Source organism: Astatotilapia calliptera, chromosome 9 (assembly GCF_900246225.1).
Source record: "Astatotilapia calliptera chromosome 9, fAstCal1.2, whole genome shotgun sequence".
In the NCBI taxonomy this organism is placed as follows: Eukaryota; Metazoa; Chordata; class Actinopteri; order Cichliformes; family Cichlidae; genus Astatotilapia; species Astatotilapia calliptera.
Genome location: NC_039310.1, coordinates 33,257,582 through 33,278,675, shown reverse-complemented (window position 1 = coordinate 33,278,675; position 21,094 = coordinate 33,257,582). Strand labels below are relative to the sequence as shown.

The 21,094-nt window shown below is 40.5% G+C and overlaps 1 protein-coding gene across 1 annotated transcript; it reads left to right on the top strand.

The window, feature by feature from the left end:
• Positions 1-8,933: 8,933 nt before the first annotated feature.
• On the top strand, positions 8,934-11,058 carry LOC113029635 (zinc finger protein 239-like). Its single transcript, XM_026180610.1, has 3 exons — positions 8,934-9,164; positions 9,268-10,116; positions 10,566-11,058. Exons 1-3 carry the CDS (start codon positions 9,147-9,149, stop codon positions 10,650-10,652), a joined length of 954 nt encoding a protein of 317 aa, XP_026036395.1. The 5' UTR covers positions 8,934-9,146; the 3' UTR covers positions 10,653-11,058.
• Positions 11,059-21,094: the final 10,036 nt, after the last annotated feature.

Genomic DNA, 21,094 nt, shown 5'->3' with positions numbered 1-21,094 from the left:
CAGCCAATCAGAGCCAGTGGATTTCGTTACCCGGGCATTTTGCCGTAACACGGGCAGAAATATTGTCGTTCAGTGCCTTCATAACTTGAATTTTTCGTTAAACGGGGTATTCGTGAGTCGGGGTTCCACTGTATTTATTTTATCTGTTACCTCAGTAAAATTTTAATTGTTTTTCTATTTAATCTTCTTATGCTGTGGTAATCTGTGCTCTTAAAAGTGTTTCTTCCCAAACTCCAAATAATGTCACACGAGTTGCTCTTAAAGCTTCCAGTATGAACTAAATCTGTCAACTGGTTTGTACCAGAAGATACAGCAGTGAGTCAGTGTAACCTTTAGTTTATTTACTGTATCTTTGACGTCCACATGTTGTTTGTTATTGGATGCATTTTGATCCACGTTCTGCAGCTTTTTTCTTGTTGATTTTAAGTTTGTATTGTCAAATCCTCATTCTGTTAAACCATTAGTTATATTTGATGAACTCTCTGTAAAGTTTGTTTTATAAAACACTTTGGTGTGAAAAATAAAGAGATGGTCTCACAACAAGTAGTTTGAGATTTGAGTTAAGATTCAGATTGATTGTTTGAAGGTTAGGGTTAGGAAAGTATGAGTAAAGATCATGTTTCTTTTAGCATTGTTAATGGCCAAAAATGTTATTCTAGTTAGAGTCCATGAACACTAAACTGTTTCAGACCAGTTGACGTTCAATTCAATTTTATTTTTATAGCACCAAATCACAACAAGAGTCGCCTCAAGGCGCTTTATATTTTATGGTAGGCCCTACAATAATACATCCAGAGAAAAAACCCAACAATCATATGACCCCCTATGAGCAAGCACTTTGGCGACAGTGGGAAGGAAAAACTCCCTTTTAACAGGAAGAAACCTCTGGCAGAACCAGGCTCAGGGAGGGGCGGGGCCATCTGCTGTGATTGGTTGGGTTGAGAGAAGGAAGACAGGACATAGACATGCTGTGGAAGAGAGACAGAGGTTAATAACAGATATGATTCAATACAGAGAGGTCTGTTAATACATAGTGAGTGAGAAAGGTGACTGAAAAGGAAAAACTCAATGCATCACGGGAATCCCCCAGCAGTCTACATCTATTGCACCATAACTAAGGGAGGATTCGGGGTTACCTGATCGAGCCCTAACTATATGCTTTAGCAAAAAGGAAAGTTTGAAGCCTAATCTTAAAATCCAAGCGGGAAGCTGGTTCCAGAGAAGAGGGGCCTGAAAACTGAAAGCTCTCCCCCCCCCTTCTACTTTTAAATACTCTAGGAACAACAAGTAAGCCTGCAGTGCGAGAGCAATTATATAGGGTGATATGGTACTACGAGGTCATTAAGATAAGATGGGGCCTGATTATTTAAGACCTTGTATTTGAGAAACAGGATTTCGATGTTCAATTCTGGATTTAACAGGAAGCCAATGAAGGGAAGCCAAAACAGGAGAAATCTGCTCTCTCTTTCTAGTCCCTGTCAGGACTCTTGCTGCAGCGTTTTGGATTAGCTGAAGGCTTTTCATGGAGTTTTTAGGACTTCCTGATAATAATGAATTACAGTCGTCCAGCCTGGAAGTAATAAATGCATGAACTAGTTTTTCAGCATCACTCTGAGGCAGGATGTGTATATATAGCTTTTGAGCTCGAGACATACCAAGGGCTCAGAGAAGAGCTCGAGAAGATGTGGAGGGTGAAGGTAACGGTGGTCCCCGTGGTAATCGGAGCACTAGGTGCAGTGACTCCCAAGCTAAGCGAGTGGCTCCAGCAGATCCCGGGAACAACATCGGAGATCTCTGTCCAGAAAAGCGCAGTCCTGGGAACAGCTAAGATACTGCGCAGGACCCTCAAGCTCCCAGGCCTCTGGTAGAGGACCCGAGCTTGAAGGATTGACCGCCCACAGGGGCAAGCAGGGAATTTTTATATATATATATCTATATATATATATATATATATGCCACTGAAAACGTTACATCCAGATGAACAGACTCAACCTTTTGGGATGTATGGAACATTGTATTTGTTTTAATTACATTATTATTTGGTGCACGTGTTTTTTGCTGCCATGATGCCTGGTCTCTATTGGAAACGACATTTTTAATAAATCTCATTCCCATTCATTTTATAATAAAAGAATTAATAAAAAGTTATCCTGTGGAAAAATGGTAAATGGACTGGTTCTTATGTTGTGCTTTTCTACTCTTCTGAGCACTCAACGCACTTTATACAACTTGTACATTCACCCATTCACACCAGCACATTTCTTTCCTAGGTGCTTTCTAACTGACATTCACACACATTCATACTCCGATGGATGCATTGGAGAGCAATTTGGGGTTAGTATCTTGCCCAAGAATATTTGGCATGCAGACTAGGGGAAGCCAGGAATTGAACCACCAACCTTCTGATCAGTAGCTGACCTGCTCTACTACCTGAGCTACAGCCAACCAAAGAGGGGAATTTTTGATTCCTGTGCGCATTACCTCCTGGTACCCTGCTTCCTAGCAATGTATTCCCCCTTAGACTTACCTAAAGAAGCGCTTACACCTGAGTTGATTTGTTGTTGTTGTCTTCAAACATTCTTTATTTTCAGACCACTGCACATTGTTCATTTAACCTTCTGAACTATTCCATTTGAGTCCTCCAAGTGACTGTTTTGCTAGTTTAAGTCTTCTTCCTGTTTCCACTACTTAGTCAAAACCAGCAATAACAACCTGTATAACACGTAACACTGTGGCTTAGCTGGTCAAAGTTACCTGCCTTATAAACAAAAATCTCAGTAGTGCCTATAACCTACATCCATACATGCTCTTACTCCTTAGAGAATGTTGACTGTAGGGCAAAACGGTGTCTAACCCTGCTGCTAGATGAACACCTTCCTAAATCAGTGAGCCAATGAATAAAAGCCATTTTAGGAGAAATATACTATGTGAAATTTTGTGTAAATCACATTTGTGTGGCTCATTTAAATCTTCTTCTGAAAGTGAAACACTTAAAAATACATATGCCATAACCTTTGAGTCACAAGCTGACCCTGAGCCTCCCCAGTAAATCCAGCAGCTTTTTAACACCAGAAGTCTTTCATTTGCTGCAGACGTTAGTAAATCTGACCCTAAATTATAACAAGCTGTTCTTGTTTATTTGGTTGTGGACTTTGGGAGGTCCAGAGCAGGTCCACAGGTCCAGTTCAGATAGAGGGGGAGGAGGTGGAGGTGGTCAACAAGTACAAGTACCTCAGGCTGTGGGTGGACAACAAACTGGACTGGTCATGCAACACAGAGCACCTGTATAAAAAAGGCCAAAGCCGACTGTACTTCCTCAGGAGGCTGAGGTCTTTTAACATCTGCAGGAAGCTCCTGAGGATGTTTTACCAGTCGGTGGTTGCTGGAGTACTTTTCTATGCTGTGGTGTGCTGGGGGAGCAGCACAGCAAAGAAGGACTCATCCAGGCTGGAGAAACTGATCAGGAAGGCTGGCTCTGTGGTCGGCATGAAGCTGGACACTCTGGTGACAGTGGCAGAGAAAAGGACATTAAAGAAACTGATGGACATTATGGACAATGCTGGGCATCCTCTGCACACGGCCATTAACAACCATAAGAGTCTGTTCAGTGACAGGTTGCTTCTCCCCAAGACAAGAACTAACAGACTTAAAAACTCCTTTGTCCCACACGCCATCAGACTGTTTAACTCCTCTCTGGAGGGGAGAGGGAGGGGAAACAGGGGGACAAAGGAGGGGGGAACAACTAAGCTGTAGTGCCTCTTCACCTCACTGTACAATACGTTTTGTTAATATACAACAGTACAATAGACTTCAATACTTGGAATGCGCAATTCCCTTGTATTCATATTCCTATTTAATCTATTTATCCATTTTGAATACTCTGTGTATATATGTTAGATTTCTGCTCACAGTCTGTAACTTCTATTGGTGCTGTACTATTGGAAACCGAATTTCCCGGAGCAACCCACCCGAGGGATTAATAAAGTTTTATCTAATCTAATCTAATTTAAAAAAAGCTGGGCTAGAACACATTGTGACAAAGTGAAATGTTTTTTTTTAGTGCATCTTCTGCACATTGTAGTTTCAATGTAGTTTTCAGTTCTTCTCTTTTCCTGAGTCTCTTTTCCACGACGTTTTTATAGAGGCTAAGGAAAAGAAGCTAGGAAAAGGAGATAGGAGATGGAACGCACCCCACGTGTGCGCAGTGACCGCACAGCAACGAACCACAGCAGAGAAGGAAGAGGGGGCGGAGCACACTGTGCGCGCAGGAGAGGAGTCGAGCAGAGAGAGCTGCTTTGTCGTGAAACGGGAGTAAAGTAGTGAACTTAGAGGAGAGAAACGAACTAAAGTATCGATCATAAACCACTACCAACGTCCTGATCGATATCTGCATCGATCTGCCCACCCTTGTCTCCTGGATCGTAGCTGAGATCAGCGTGAACCACGTGGGTCTCTGCTCCCTGATCTGTTTCCTGTGTTTGGAAAGAGTTGCAGCTTCATCGCGGAGTTTCTCTCGGTTTGTGGGCTCATCTAAAGGTAAGCACCGAGCTAACTTTACTGTGAGTTCAGTTCATGTTGAGTTTAGCTCCTGAATGAGGTCTTCTGCTGCTCTCCTCGGTGTCTGTTCACAGTTTATTGTGAACACGTTGAGAGAAGAGTGAGAGAGTGTTTGGAGAAAAACACCAACTAATCATTAGCTCAGCATGCTGGGAGAAGTTGGAGCAGAAAAGTCTTTTCATTGTCCCTGCAGCTGTTTTTCTGCCTGCACCAAACCTCTACAGCCTCGTTTGTGTTTACCACGGTCACCACATCCACGGTTATTTAAAAGGCTGTTTTGTTTCGGTTCTTCTTTGCTGGGATCAGCATATCTGTAATCACGTCGTTGGTGTTTTTCATGCAGTGCTTTATATAATTCAGTCATAACTGTCTGTAGTTATTATATTAATTTCTTTCTCCTACAGTTAAAATAACCACACTACGGACGGATAAGCGTCGGTTCGTCAGCAAAGACAGTAAAACCATCGTGTGGCTCAGCCGACCGCTTATTTATTTTTCATATAACCCTTTCACAATAAAGTTAAAGATCCTGTTGAGACTTTTCAAAATAAACCAAAAATAATGACAATATACAGTATTATCAAACATCAAATTTCAGAATATGCATCAAACAAGTTACCTCACATAGAACATGAAGTCCCTGTAAATGACTCTTACACTGTATATATGAGAGGTGAAACATTTGCAGAGATTTGCACAAGATTTTCAGTCACTTTTTTCTAACCTTCTTATACTCAGAACTAAAGATGTCCAGCTTTGTGTGTCTGTCGAAATACTTTTAATAGAACAAAAGACAGTCAGCATCCAAAGAGGACCGAAAGCAATGATCAGAGTATTTCTCCACCTGCTGTATATGTATCCCTTAAATTTGCAACATCTATAGCTAACAATAATTATGATATTATAGTATTTTCAATTATAGGATCAAATTTGAGCCTCTATTCTCAAGACTTGTGTTTTCTGAGCATTTGTTTTTATTCTTGTGCTTTTAGTTAAGGACAATTAAAGAGACTAAAATGACACATAATTCTTAGCGTTTTTATTATAATTTATTATCATCTGTCTTCTCAGATGAGAGGTAAAACGTCTTCAAGAAGTCCAGTCGCTTTCTTTCTAAGCTCTTTCGATTACGATGACCTGAATGACTGAGAACCTTCACAGACATTGTTGATTAGCATGACACTAGCATTACATTTTCCATTAGCATTGGTGTGAGCCTTGTATACTGATAAGATTCATGGAGAAGAGGAGGACAAAAACAGTGATGCTGTCACATTTTGGGAGAGCTGCACGTGTTTTACTGAATCAGGGAACAGACACACACAGTGCAGTGAGGACTTACATCCAGATTTGGCAGCGCTGAAAGTACGAGAGAGACCTTTGACCCCTTAATAGAGATGCTTAACCAGATGTAAAATAATCAGAAATGTACCCAGTGACTGAGCCGAACAATACTGGTTGGGAGTGTAAAGAATATAAATGAATAAAAAAATGCCTGTCTCTACACAGGGGAATGGGCTGATACTGTGACTTTGGGAGAAAATGTCACATTTTTACAGCCATACAATTTGAAAATGATCACAAGTGTACAAGAGAACATGTTTAAGGTTTGCAGGAAACATTTTATTTGAATTCAATTTCAATTATACAGCAACAAGTCACAACAACAGTCACCTCAAGGTGATTTTAATTATGAATCTTTGAATATATGCTGCTACAGCCGTGAATGTGGGAATTCTTGTAATTTCTGGATGTAATAATTTCACATTTCTGAAGACAGCTTTGAGAAAAATACAGGCTTAATAGTTGGTAACAGCTTGGTTATGATACTGTATTAACTAACTTATAATTTATTCCAGCAAATCAAAATTAACCCAAAATGTTCTTTTAAACAACTTTATGTCTTTAAGAGTATGGATTGCTGAAATTATGAGGTGCACCTAAAGGCACCATGAATAGCCATAGCATGTCCGTGGTTCCTGTTTGAATTGATAACAGGAAATGGATTAGAGCAATCTGCTGTAGTGTTAGAATTTTAGATAACTTCACTAATGAGCAGCAAGCTCCAATGCATTTATTTAGTTGCAAGGAAGCAATGGCATACACAATATTATCCTGGGAACAGATATGTGTGAGATGCTCTTACAGAAAGAGTTCAGTTACATGGTCTACCTGTACATGATTCTCTCCGTGCTTTGGATAATGGATGGCAGAGGAGTCACAACAAGGCCGGAGGAAAAAGACTGATTCGAGGGACATGAAGACAGAGAGATGCATTCCTTCAGTTTTCTGAAAAGAGTGTTGCCTAGCTTTACTACATTTTTCTGTCATTTCACTCCTGTTTATGCTACACTCCTTTATAATATTTACTCAAGATGCAGTGAATAGTGTTTTTCTGCTAATACATCAGTGTTACTTTAGGGAAGACAACTCCCAGTTTCTAGTTTCTATGCCCCACTCCTTTACGATTTGGGGCAACTGCTTAAAGTCTTTTAGTGTGAACAAGTTGAAAGGCATGAGCAGAGAAACTAATGCACAGGTTCCTTTCCCTTCAAAGGGTAGTCTAGCTCTCAGCTTGCCATCCCTGCATAGCTACCACACATCAACCCTTTCTGTGGTATGGTTAACAAACCAATCCTTGAGGTAAGGGCCAGGGGCTTGGATCACATCATAGATGATGTTGCACCAGCTGAAGTCCTGCATATCCCAAACTTGAACATGCCTGTAAAAACAGGTGTAATTTTCATGTTAACTTTTAGCATTTGGAGGCAAAGATTTACAGGCCTCACTTGGAGGGTCAGTGAAGTGCTCGTAAACAACTGAAAGCCTGAAGTGGGGGAGTTGTTGGTGGAGTGGAGTCTTCAGGCTTGTGGTTGGTTCACTGTCGGAGTGTTTTCCAGACTGAAGCAGAGTCATTAGCTGAAAACAGTTTTTGGACCTGAAAGTCTTTCAAACTGTCTCTGTCCCCACTCTGAAACACTTCCTGCTTTTCCAGCCTCAGCCTGCTTTGGCTTAGCTGTAAACCAGAGCTCGTCATTATTCTAACTCACCCTGGTGTTTGATGCTGTGCAGCTGTCCTCACAGAAGCTGACGTCACAGGTTATCACAGCATCTCTATAATAATTATTAAATCTGGTTCTTGTCATTCTCTTACTGAATAGAGAGAACACGACTCAGTTAATCAAAATATTTATAATTTTTATTTAATTATCTCCCAGAAGAGAGAGACCTGCACAGCCCAAAAAGCCAGTTGCAAAATCTCTAGCATTAGAAGCCAAAAATGTCAATCATATAGGTGTTATTTTAGTCCTTTACATGTCACACATAGTTTCAATCAAAAAAAACCTCCTTCTGTGTTACTAGTTCCACTTTTTCTGTCTGGTTTCCTGTATTTTATTAATATGTCTGTGCAGCTCTGCACTAAACTTCCTGTTTTTTAAACTTCCACTAACTTAAGCTTCTGTTGCTAAGGCGACCTGTCACCCTCTGACCTAGTTCTCTCTCACAGCTGGCCTTGCTTTATAGAGGCCTTTATTATTAACATACATAAAAGAATATAATCAGAAAATAAGCATTAAGAATATATGTTTATTCCGTAACATAATCCAAACTGTTGGTAACAATCCTGAAAACCTGCCAGTCGGTGCAGTCCAGACACACCTGCAGATTCTCCACAGCCTCATCAGTCCACTGCTTCAGTGTCTTTACAAAAGCCTTAGAGAGTTTCAGTTTGTGCCTGTTTGCAGGCATCAAGTAAACCATGACTTAGGTCTGCATTAGGTCTGAGAATCCTATGTATTGTGAGATGATGACCCTCTTACTATCAGCTCACGTTCAGCGTTTTTGCGTTTGTTCGTAACGCAAGAACAAACGTGTGGAAAAAGCGTGAGTCGTTATCACCAGAGATTTTGAGTGAAACCATTTTCAAACCTTGATTCACCCTATCATGTGGTTAGCTGCTGTCCCTATTAAAGAGCAAAGAGCCTTTCTTTCCACTTATTCCATGTAAAGGATGGCTACAATGAGTAAAAACATGGGAGCTAATTGCATATCCCTGTTTCTGTCTGTAGAAACCGTTGTTGTATTTAAAACTCTGGTTTCATCTGGATCAAGTGTAAGTTTGTGGACCTTGTTGGTGAAGTCAGCAGAGTTTTTGATGTGATGGTGTGTGTTCTCCACAAGGGGAGCTAGGATGGTGATGAGGTGCTTGGAAATGTTGTAGGTGGCTGAGTTTATGCTGCTGCCAATCCAATCCTTTGTGTATCTATGGAAGTTCATATATACAGGGTGCAGCATCCACCGGGTAAAGGTGGTGGTATGCAGGGAGCTCAGTGGCTTTTTCCCTTTCAACTTCTTGTAGGCAGCTGATGACTTTCTTTTTGCTTCTGGGGTTTCACCTTGAAGCTTCATAGGTATTGTTGTCACTGAGTGTAGTAATGTTTATTTGCTCTGCTTCTTCTTGTCAGGGATAAAATACATATCTATACTTTTTATGTCCCAGCTGAGTAACAGGAGGAGAAGAGTCTGGTGGAGCAGCAGAGGAACAGTTTCAGCCATTTGGACTCAGCTCAGCCACTACAGAAGAAACAATGACTTCAACACAGGAGGTGAGAAAAATATCTCAGTTACTGTTATTGAAACTGTGCACAGCTGGTTGTTTTTTTGTTTTTTGTTTTTTTAAAAGCTCTGTTTGTATCTCTGTCACTGCAGGACCAACATGGAGCGAGAAGTCAGCGCTCCCAGGAGGCCGACAAACCTCACAGAAAAAAGAGAGAGAAAAAATACAGCTGTGAGGAGTGTGGGAAGGATTTTAGCCATCCTAAAAACTTGAAACCCCACCAACTCATCCACAGAGGAATTAAATCGTACAGCTGTGCTGAGTGTGGAAAATCTTTTACCCAGGCTGGACACTTAAAAACACACCAAATCACCCACAGTGGAGTTAAACCGTACATCTGTGACTTATGTGGAAATTCTTTTACTCAGGCTGGAAGTTTAAAAACACACAAATTCATTCACAGTGGAGTTAAACCGTTCAGGTGTGATTTGTGTGGAAAGTCTTTTACCCATCTCGGAAGCTTGAAAACACACCAGCTTATCCACAGTGGCGTTAAAGCGTACAGCTGTGACTTGTGTGGAAAATCTTTTAGCCAACCTGGACACTTAAAAACACACCAACTCATCCACAGTGGAGTTAAAGCACACAGCTGTGACTTGTGTGGTAAAGCTTTTACACGCAGTAGCCACTTAAGAAGCCATCAAGTTACCCACTCTGGAATCAAGCCGTACAGCTGCGACATTTGTGGAAAAAATTTTGCCCAGCCAGGGCACCGAAATATACACGTACGGATTCACACCAAAAATGATTTTTGCTTCTGTGATCAGTGTGGCAAACTGTTTGTGACACACAAAGACTTACAGCAGCACATGTTTACCCACACTGAGGAGAGACCTTATAAATGTGACCTATGTGTAAAGGCTTTTAAAGAGCCACGTTCCCTAAGAGTCCACCAACAGATTCACATCAGAAAGAAACTCTACAAGTGCAGTTACTGTGAGGTATGTATTTATATTTCTTTCTTTTTACAGTTGCAGTTATTTTGAAGTACAATGTGCATTTAGTTTAATTTCGAAACGAAATGAGACATGAAAACTCAGTGAATTCTGACACAAATCTCCTGAAACTTTACTGATGTTGGAAAAAAGTAAAGTTTTAAACCTTGTCTCATTTCTATGTATCTAACATTCAAAGTCCAATGGATCCATTAGAGAGTACCTTGGGGTTATTATCTTGTGGCATGCAGAGTAGAGCATCCAGGGGTTTAACATCCAATCTTCCCATTAAGTAGATTTCCAACGAATTAAGAGACATTTTCGCCCAGTAAGCTGAGTGTTATAATGTAAACAGTAAAATGTAATTGGACACTGGCAAAGATGCTCTTTATTTCAGGCAATGTTCAGGATAAAAATGTTAAAGGAATTCTCTGACTTACACTGTCTTTATTTAGAAGCAGAGCGACACAGATGGATCCAGTTCTCAACCCTGTCGTCAATGTGGTGGTGGGAAAGTGTGTCGTTGCGTTGTTTGTGCATAACATTTCAAACATCAAGAGAGCCTAAAACCACATCAGTGTAGACACACTGGGTACAAAATGAACTACTTCAACGAATGTGGAAGAGGCTTCCCCACATCAAGTCAATTAATAAAAAAGCAATTAACCATAAAGCACTATCTCCTTCACACTGGTATTCAAAAGCACCTTTGTGACCATTGTCAGTCATCCTTCATTACTGCACGTGACCTTAAAGTGCATAAATGAGTCCACACGAGAGAAACCATACAAGTGCAGACACTGTGACAGAAGCCTCCTACATCGGCTCATTGTAAACGTCATGAGATTACACACATTGAAGGGAACCTGCTAAGGAAGAATTTCATGGCTCTGAGTACCGTTTGGTTTTTTGTGATGTATATGAACAATAAACTTCCTGAATCTTGAATGTAGAGTCCATCAGAACACAGAATTATATTTCAAATATATTTACGACTTAATTTAAACAGAATGTGGGAGAGGCTTCCCCAAACCAAGTGAATTAAAAAAACATGATCTGATCTCAAGTGGGGTTAAAAATCGCCTCTGTTCTCTGGGCTTTACTTTCATGTAATACCAGTTTGTACCAGAAGATGGAGCAGTGAGTTAGTGTAACCTCTTATTCACAGTGGCAACAAAGTAGTGATGGGAATTCCGGCTCTTTTTAGAGAACTGGGGCCCGTTCTTCGTACCTCGCTAAGTAGGTTAGCCGGATTAGATTGTTGACGATTTCGCGTGATCCTGGATCAGTCGGTTCCCCGAAGCTCATCCGGGACTTGCTGTCATAGCAACAGAGCCGTAAGCGTAAACCTGCTCGGGAGCAGGTTTACTTTATGTAAACAGGATTAGATCGCGGCCACGCAGGTATGTCCGCTTCATTTATACGAAAGCAACAGCGATATTTTTCCACTGTTTCACCATAAATAAATATTATCAATGTAACTAAAGGTAATGCAGCACTTGATCCTTTTATTGATGTCACACAGATACATACAGGTCATTTCCTAAAAAAGGGAAATGAACTATTAACATTCTATTACATGTATGTGATTATTACAGATGTAATTCATATTTCAGAGTAGTAATTGTAAATTACTTCGTGTAATCAAGATGAGAGACCACGGCTATAAAAGTGAAGGTGGATTTGGGAAGCCTGTCGCAGCCATGTCCTGTCCGTTTACGCGACCAACCCATTGCGGAAGGTGCAAGATTGATAAGGAGAGTCCTCAGAATTCAGCGTATATTGCGGGACAGACAGGATCCTTTACCTCAGCGCGACAGTGTGCTCATAGAGAGATATCGATATTCCCGTGAGGGTATTATTTACTTAACCAACTTGTTGACGAGGGGGTGCAGGACCACCACCTGTCTTTTTTTCCTCTGCCCTTTTCTTGGTTGCTGTTATGAACAAACTAACAGAGTATTACAGGCCAGTATTACCTTGCCAAGAGACGCAAAGCAATCTAAGAGATAAATATTACCATTCTGTAGAATACTCCTGTATTCCACTTTTACTTGTTCCCATTTTCTTGTGGGTCCTGTTGTGGCTCTAATGTGAAAGGGGATATAATATAACATATTATAATATAATATAATGCCATATGATATTGGACAATATAGTGTCATATGATAGATCTACCCTACCGCCTACTGGTGTTGGCCAGAGGGGCCGATGGCGCGATATGGCAGCCTGGCTACAACCGTAGCTGCCTCCACCAGTGTGTGAATGTGGGAGTGAATGAATAGTGGTATCGTAAAGTGCTTTGGGTGCCTTGGAAAGCGCTATATGAATCCAATCCATTATTATTATTATTATTAAATTACCTACGAGTTTGATTTGTCAGCAACTTTCTGCCAGCCCTCTCTCCTTGCTTTTGCAGCCTTTGCAGTGTTCTCTTGCGTTTTAATTAAACTCTGAAACTCCTGAAATCCCTCACTCATGAGTTCTTGCTCTGCTGCCGGAAAATACCGAGCACGCCCCTTCGACATTTTCGCCGACCAATCAGCGGGTTGCCGATCAATGTTTCTACTATCGATGCGTAGCCCCTTTTACGACACCCAGTGATGTCACATTCCTGCGTCCAGCTGTAGTAATCGTCAACAGCAGGTGTGTTCGGGGAACCGGATTAGCGAGCTCACGGTTAGCGCGATGATTTGATCTTGGATGTGTCATTTGATCTTGGATGTAGTAAGCGACGTACGAAGAACGGGCCCCTGGCTCTTTTGGCTCAGCTCACTAAAAAGATTGCCAGCTTACCGGCTCCCAACTGGCTCTTCAGGTTGTTTTAGAATAGAATAGAATAGAATTCAACTTTATTGTCATTGCACATGCACAGGTACAGGGCAACGAAATGCAGTTTGCATCCATCCAGAAGTGCTTTAGTGATATAGATATATTACAATATATATTAGCAATAATATAGATATGTGAGTATATTACAGAAATGGGTCTATTATGGTATGTTATAATGTACACGGTATGAAGTATGTTGTGAATATTCTATAACTATAAGTATGTACAGGCTGTAGTGAGTACAAGCTATGTACATGATATGAACAGGATATAAATATGAAAAACTATACAGAATATGAAATAAATAACTTTACAGAAATCTGAGATATACAGCTATACAGAAATGGGAACTATGCAAGTTGTAAACAGTTGTAGGATTAAAAATTATCGAATGTACAGAATGATTATTTACACAGAGCTATACAGTAGTGCAGTTAAGATAAGTGAGGGTGTAGATAGTTTCTACAGAGGCTATATAAAGTGCTAGTGGTTGTGAGTGGTGGTTCAGTCCATGTTATTATTGTGTTTGAGGGTACAGTTGTCCATTGTGGGTGTGTGTATGTTCAGTCCATGAGTTTAACGTGGGTCAGATGTCAGGAGGCAGAGTTCAGGAGTCTGACAGCTGTGGGGAAGAAGCTGTTCCGGTACCTGGTGGTCTTAGTCCGGAGGCTCCTGTGGCGCCTCCCAGAGGGCAGGAGGGTGAAGAGTTTTGTTGCTTTAATTAATTTATCATTAACAATGATATAACATTATGTACAAAAGGAATTACTAATGTTTAAAATAAAACGTGGTTTTATTTATATATGTTTATATAGAAATATATACGGTGGCCTCTAGAGACAAAGCATGTACAAACTCCAAAACACATGTCTAGCATTAACTGAACTTCCAAAACAGAGCTACCTAGATCACTTAAATTACACAATTGAAAGCATATGTGTATTGTTTGTATATTTATACACAAGCACTCTTATATATTCAAATAATTATGATTAAAAATGTTCACCTGTTACTACCACACACCAAATTAGGTCATTGGTATTTTATTTATTCACTCCACATAAAATGTAATAAAATACAAAAAACAACTATTTACATTTCAACTTTTAACTATTTAAATTTTCAACCTTTTCCATTTAAACACATTTAAAGTGAAACAACACAAAACACTGCAAACCACAATACAATTAAATATAAATTAAAATATGCAAAAGAAAAGAAGATGCACATTTTCTGTCATATACGCCTGCATGAATAAACTTTCTGAATCCTTTATCATCCGCAACTGTAAATAGTTGATTTGATAATTACTATACCTTTCTAATGTGACGTTGTTGTCCCTGGCTCACTTTCTCTCTGGCTGTATCCCAATTCAGGTTCTGCAGCCTTAACCTACGCAGCCTTAACGGTCCACAAGGGCCGCGTACTCAAAGACCACTAAGACCGGAAGTGCGAGGCTTGTGAAATGGGACGGTCTAGCCTCCGTCGTGCTGCCCAGGTTGCCTAGCAACAGCTGGAAACGTTTCACACAGCTTTATTTGACAGAAATGAAGAAGAACATATTTTGTTCATTTGTTTATTTGTTGCTACAAGAGCTTTGTGTGATTTGAGGAGTATCTGAGGCTGAGACCACGGAACTGCAAAACATGATTGTTGGGCTTCATTTCTGTACTGAACAGTCATTTTAAGATTAGCTATTAAATAACAATTAGCTAACGTTGTTCTTGAGACTAAAGTCAGTGTAAATATAATATGACCAATATTATAGTTAATCATTATTAGTTATTACAGCAGTGAACTTGTTTCTGCCTTTCATAGTGTGTAACTTGAAGGCCCTGAGTACTTTCTCCCACACTGGAAACACTGGGATGATCACATTATTTGAACATTACCTAATAAGACTGATTCAGCACAGACAGTTATGTTAAACTTTCCTAGCAGTCCTTCACAAACAGGGAACAGTCTGTCTATTCTCTCCATCTGTCAGCTGCTGCTGGCTCTTCCTCCTCCTCTTCCTCACACACTGCTGAGTTTGTCCTGGTGGATCATCGGGGCTGCAAAGCCTCACAGATGATGTGCAGCAGTGGGTCCCTCAGTCTGTCCTCACTCTGGACACTTGCAGTTGTCACACATGGACATCAAATGTGTGATAAGCTGCAGGATTCAAACACAAGTGTAACTTATAAACACATGTTCATACTTTTATTCCACAATCAGAGAGAAAGAAACAGAGAGAGTGCAGGACAGACAGACAGGTGACAGTCTCAGGTGTACACACTGCTACACAACAGCACAGAGAAGCAGGATTTAGTGTTTGTGTTATTACGAGTGTAAACAAGAAGAGTCCCAGATGGTGCAGTGGACACATGTGTGACTGCTGTGATTAAAGCATCTTTCTTTCAGCTTAACGAGTGAACCGTCAGCTCGTTCAAACACACGTTAAAGTCTGTTTGGCTCGACACCACCGAACAGAGGCAGCAATATAACACAGCTAACATTAACAATGCAGTGAATCCTGCTTGTGCCGTGATATTCAGGACTGCAAACCGAGCAGCATCACTGACTTTCAGCCTGTTGTGTTTGTGGATATATGACTGACTTTAATTATCCATAAAATCATCACATTCTCTGTAAGATTAAGGTCAGCTATTGAACGGCGTATATTTTAAAGTAAAGGCTTTAAAACCAAGTTAGTACAAACATCACTAATGTCACATAACTTTGCCGACATGTGGCCAACAGGAATGTTTTAATGTTCTTCATTATTAAACATTCGCGCATAAATAAGTTACATAATATTCAGTACTTACTTTTAAAAGTTTACTCTTCGGCCGCTCCTCTTGCACCGTTTTTTTCGGCAAAATTATCCACACCCACCTCCGCGCTATGAAGTCTGGGATATGTTGGGCCACGAAGTCTACACCGCCACATCCTTAAAATTCAGGGAAATGAAGGATGCATTTGAGGCCGCATTTCGAGCAGCCTTTGAATTGGGACAGCCTTGGTCGCGTCGCTGTGACGTAATCGGCCTTAAAATGCGGCCTTTAAGGCTGCAGACCCTGAATTGGGATACGGCCTCTCTCTCCCTCCCGCTCTGTTCCTGTGCTACTGCGAGTGGAACTACTGCCCCTCCCCCCTCTGCCCTGTGCAAGCACAAGGCTTACATGCGGAGTGAAGCAGAAAACAAGTGCGAGAGAGAGGGTGAGAGAAAGAAAGAAAAAAAAAAACACGAGCCGGCTCTCAACTCAAAGAGTCGGCTCTAAGAGCCGTTTCGTTCGCGACCGTCACATCACTACAGCAGCACACATCAGGACCATTTTAAACATCACATTTTAGGTAATTAAAATTCCATCAAACCTCTACTTTTGGCTCCTCCTTTCACTTTAGTGTGTTTACCGTATCCACAAATTGGCCACATTTTGTTATTTTTAGTGAATGCGTTTTGATCCAGATGTTCTGAAGCTGTTTTCTTGTTGATTTGATGTTTGTATTATGAAATCCTTATGCTGTTAAAGCATTAGTTGTATTTGATTAACTCTGTGTAAAGTGTGTCTAAATAAGCAGTTTAGTGTGTAAAATTAAGAAATTGTCTCACAACAAATAGCTTGAGCCAGGATTTCAGATTCAAACTAATTTAACTGTTTTCAGTGGCACATGTGGAGGTTTATCAAAGGAGGAGACTTGGCTGTTCTCCACTCACAGTGAACAGGGTTTTTTGCAAAAACCTGCTGTGGGTATGAAGTTTGCAGAGGGCGTGTTTGAGATGCTAAAAAGATGATTTTTCCTTCCAAAGTCCAAACACAAAACTGTGTGATTGTTAATACCTGAAGTGAGATTACAGGAAGATAAGCTGAAAAAAAATATTAGTGCAGTGTGCACTCCTGTGTTTCTAAAGAGCAGCTTTTACAGTGACTAATGAAATAAAGGCTAACCATTCCAAAACCACCTTTGCGCATGTTACCATTAGTGGAGGTCCAGTTTGTGTGCACTGGCATGGATCTCATCGGGTTGTTTTCAGTGTTGGGCAAGTTATTTTGAAGAAGTAATTAGTTATAGTTACTTCTTCAAAAAAGTAACTGAGTTAACAATTGATTTACACTATTATAAAAGTAACTAAATACTACAAAATATTTTTTTAAGTAATAATGTTTATAATGTTACAGTTTGATACTCTGATGATTTCTTGTGAGCATTCCTTTAGTTTGAACCCAGTGACAGTATGAAGTTATTATGAAGTTTGCTGCCCTGTCACAATCACCATGCTTCATCAACATTGTATGATGTTTGTGAATTTTGCTTTCCACCGTTGTTTTGTTTTGTTTTGTTGATTAAATCAACCAAATGCAGCTTTCACAGTTTATCATGTGTTGTGAAACTGTGATCTTTGGAGACATGGAATGTGAATGTCAGAATCAGAATCAGAATCAGAATGGGTTTATTGCCAGATGTTGAGGTTTACAACATTAGGAATTTGCTGTGGTGCTTCAGTGCAAACAATAAGAATTAAAGTGCCATGTAGAAAGAAAGATATGTGCATGAGATATACATTAGATATATACATGAGAATAATGTGTTGTCTGAAAAACACTTTAGGTTAACTTCTGCTGTTTTTAAATGTGCTACATAAATAAGAATAATTTGACTAGAAAAACAAAAAGTGTTTTTATGTTCAGACATCTTTATTCTTGAAGTTTAAAGTTGGATTGTTAAATTCTAATAAAAGTGGTAATTTAACACATTCTAATAATAGTAATAATGATGATTATGATAATAATAATAATACATTTTATATATAGGCGCCTTTAAGACCCTCAAGGTCACCTTACAATGGCACAGAAGGAAGAACAGCACCTTAGCATGACGTTATACTATAACCATAACCTTAAGAAGTATTCCGGATGGGTGAGAGAAAAAAGTTAATTCGTTGTTGGATTTGTGCGCATGCGCCACGTCTGCGCGGAAACATTGGGTAGGATGTTTTTCCAGGTAGGATCGATTCCCAGAACACCAGCTATCCGAAAACAGCCCAGTGGCTAACAGCTGGTGCTAATATCTGACAGTAAATATGTCCAAAAGTACTTTTTTTTGCCTTTTCGTCAAGTCTGTCTTTGTACAGACCTGCCGTGTTCTCCGGCGTTTTGTACATCACTGTTTTTGGGGCAAATAAAATGCAAGTAGGGATTAAAACCGCAGAATTAATTATTACCGGTGCTGGAAATACTAGCGCTTGATGCAGTGTTTTGATTTTTTTGCCACTTGTACCCACAATGCAATGCGCGAAAGTCACGTGGTCTGTCAGCAGCGGCAGCATCCACTCCCCCTTCTACCCTGTGAAAGGGTAGATTTGATTGGGATTAATATAATATATAAAAAATATATTATTTTTAATGTCAGCTTTTAGTTTACAGGTATGACTGAAACTTCATTTCAGCACTAAATGAGCGACCTGGATATTCTTTCCCTCTCTGACTGCGTTGCTGTTTGCAAGATTAATAACGGGAAAGCAGGAAGAAGGGGGCGGAGCAAAGTGTGTGCGCAGGAGAGGAGCAGAGAGAGCTGCTTTTTCACGAAACGGAAGTAAAGTAGTGAAGTTAGAGGAGAGAAACAAACTAAAGCATCGATCATAAACCACTACCAACGTCCTGATCGATATCTGCATCGATCTGCCCACCCTTGTCTCCTGGATCGTAGCTGAGATCAGCGTGAACCACGTGGGTCTCTGCTCCCTGATCTGTTTCCTGTGTTTGGAAAGAGTTGCAGCTTCATCGCGGAGTTTCTCTCGGTTTGTGGGCTCATCTAAAGGTAAGCACCGAGCTAACTTTACTGTGAGTTCAGTTCATGTTGAGTTTAGCTCCTGAATGAGGTCTTCTGCTGCTCTCCTCGGTGTCTGTTCACAGTTTATTGTGAACACGTTGAGAGAAGAGTGAGAGAGTGTTTGGAGAAAAACACCAACTAATCATTAGCTCAGCATGCTGGGAGAAGTTGCAGCAGAAAAGTCTTTTCATTGTCCCTGCAGCTGTTTTTCTGCCTGCACCAAACCTCTACAGCCTCATTTCTATTTGAAGTGATAATCAATTTTGAATTGATTTTCTAAACCCACCCCAACTCACCCTGGTGTGTGAGGTGGGGTGGGTTTAGAAAATCGATTCAAAACTGATTCAAATTGATTTTAGCATGAACAATGCGATATCTATTTATTAAATCGTAAATGGATTTTGAAATATAAATATATTTTGCCAGAAATGCCAGAATCTCAGGTTAAAACTCACAAAACTACTTCAACAACCACAAAACAGCTAAAACGGGTTATCTGCTGTAAAAAGCCAGGCCAGGGAAATGTCCTTCATGTTTTCCTGTGTTTTATCCTCAAATACTTTGACTGCCATAATGCTTACACCTCTGATGAAGTCTGACAAATGTCGATACTGATAAATTACTAGAATTATAATATTTCTGACTGTGTGAGTCAAAATTGAATTGAATCAAGTCCAGACCTGCTGAATCAGAATCAAATGGATTATAGAAATCTAGGCCGAGGCTCGAAAGAACGGGATGTAGCTGTGGGTGATGAGGAAAGATGAAAAGAACAATTGATAACTTTTTCATTAAGTTAAGGCCTGATCTGTCTGAAATTCATAGCCAGTGCTCTGACACGGAGCCATCAACCTTTCAGCTTATTTTTAACACTGGTTCAGAGACCGCATCAAATAATGAGCCACATATGATTGACTCCGAGCCACAGCCCACTGACAGTAAAAGGGGGAACGTGAATACATTTCGAATAGAGTAGCTTGACCAATTTCCCTGGCTGTGATACAGTAAAGCTGACAACATAATGCACTGCGTTTACTAGTGGTGCAACAGATCAAAAATCTCACGGTACGGATCGGATCACGGTTTTAAATCACGGATCGGATCGATTTTTGGATCATCAAAAATAGAAAAAAAGACAAAAATTCGACTCGCCATTTACTTATTTAATCAACTGAAGACTCATTCCACGCACTTATATAAAAACAAATTAAGGTGCAATATGGACATTATGGACCAGGCTGGGCAGCCTCTGCAGCCTCTGCACACGGCCATAAACAACCAGAGGAGTCTGTTCAGTGACAGGTTGCTTCTCCCAAAGGCAAGGACCAGCAGACTTAAAAAGTCCCACACGCCATCAAACTGTTTAACTCCTCGCTGGAGGGGAGAGGGAGGGGAAACGGGGACAAAGAAGGGGGGAACAAGTAGCTGTAGTGCCTTTTCACTGTGCAATAGTTTTTGTTAATATCCAACGGTGTAATAGACTCACAATACTTGAAATGTGCCGTTCCCTTGTATTCTTATTCCTATTTATTCTATTTATCCCTTTTGTATTCTCTGTATTTATATATGTGTAAATATGGTATATTTCTGCTCACATTCTGCGACTTCTGTCGGTGCTGTGCTACTGGAAACTGAATTTCCCGGAGGAACCCACCCGAGGGATAAATAAAGTTCCATCTAATCTAATGTAATCTATAGGGCAGTGCAGGACTTTGTATCTACCACTCCGCTGTGATATAACGAGCAGTCATGGTCACGTGGCTTTCCGTTGCCCTGGAGCTTCACCCATTTGTAGTTAGAGCAACAGAAGATGCCTGGGACAGTTCAGCCATGACTTTAAACTTCTCCTGCTCATACATGCTTGGAACCATCTTGTCACACTGAAGTGGACGCACAACGAGATATCATAGCGTGGCTCAAGCACGTTCATCACAGTTTAAACCGCTTGTTTTGCACAACGGAATACGGCCTCCCGTCTGCAGCTAAACACCCCAATAGCTTTAGTAATAGCTTTAGCCCGGTCGGATCGGGCAGCAAAAGGCTGCTTAAATGCCGCAAACTCCTCTGCTCCTTCACTTGGACCGCTAGCGCTGACCATAACTACTGCTTGACAGACTGATCAAGCGCACCAAACACATACTTTTTTTTCTTTTCTTTTTCGAATCTTCGGATCACGTGCGTACCGAACCGTGGAGAGGGATCGGTTTGGATTTCGGATCAACCGTGATCCGTTGCACCACTAGCGTTTACTGTCGTGAGTGTGGAAAGACCATGCCCGGCAATTCTGTATTCATGACTCTTAATTGAAACGCTGAAAAAGCACAGTGTATCCAGAAAA

What these genes read in the sequence shown, in the direction of transcription:
- LOC113029635 (XM_026180610.1), top strand. An exon ending in ACAAGTGCAGTTACTGTGAG is followed by an intron (nt 10,117 to 10,565) that starts GTATGTATTTAT and finishes GTCTTTATTTAG; the next exon opens with AAGCAGAGCGACACAGATGG.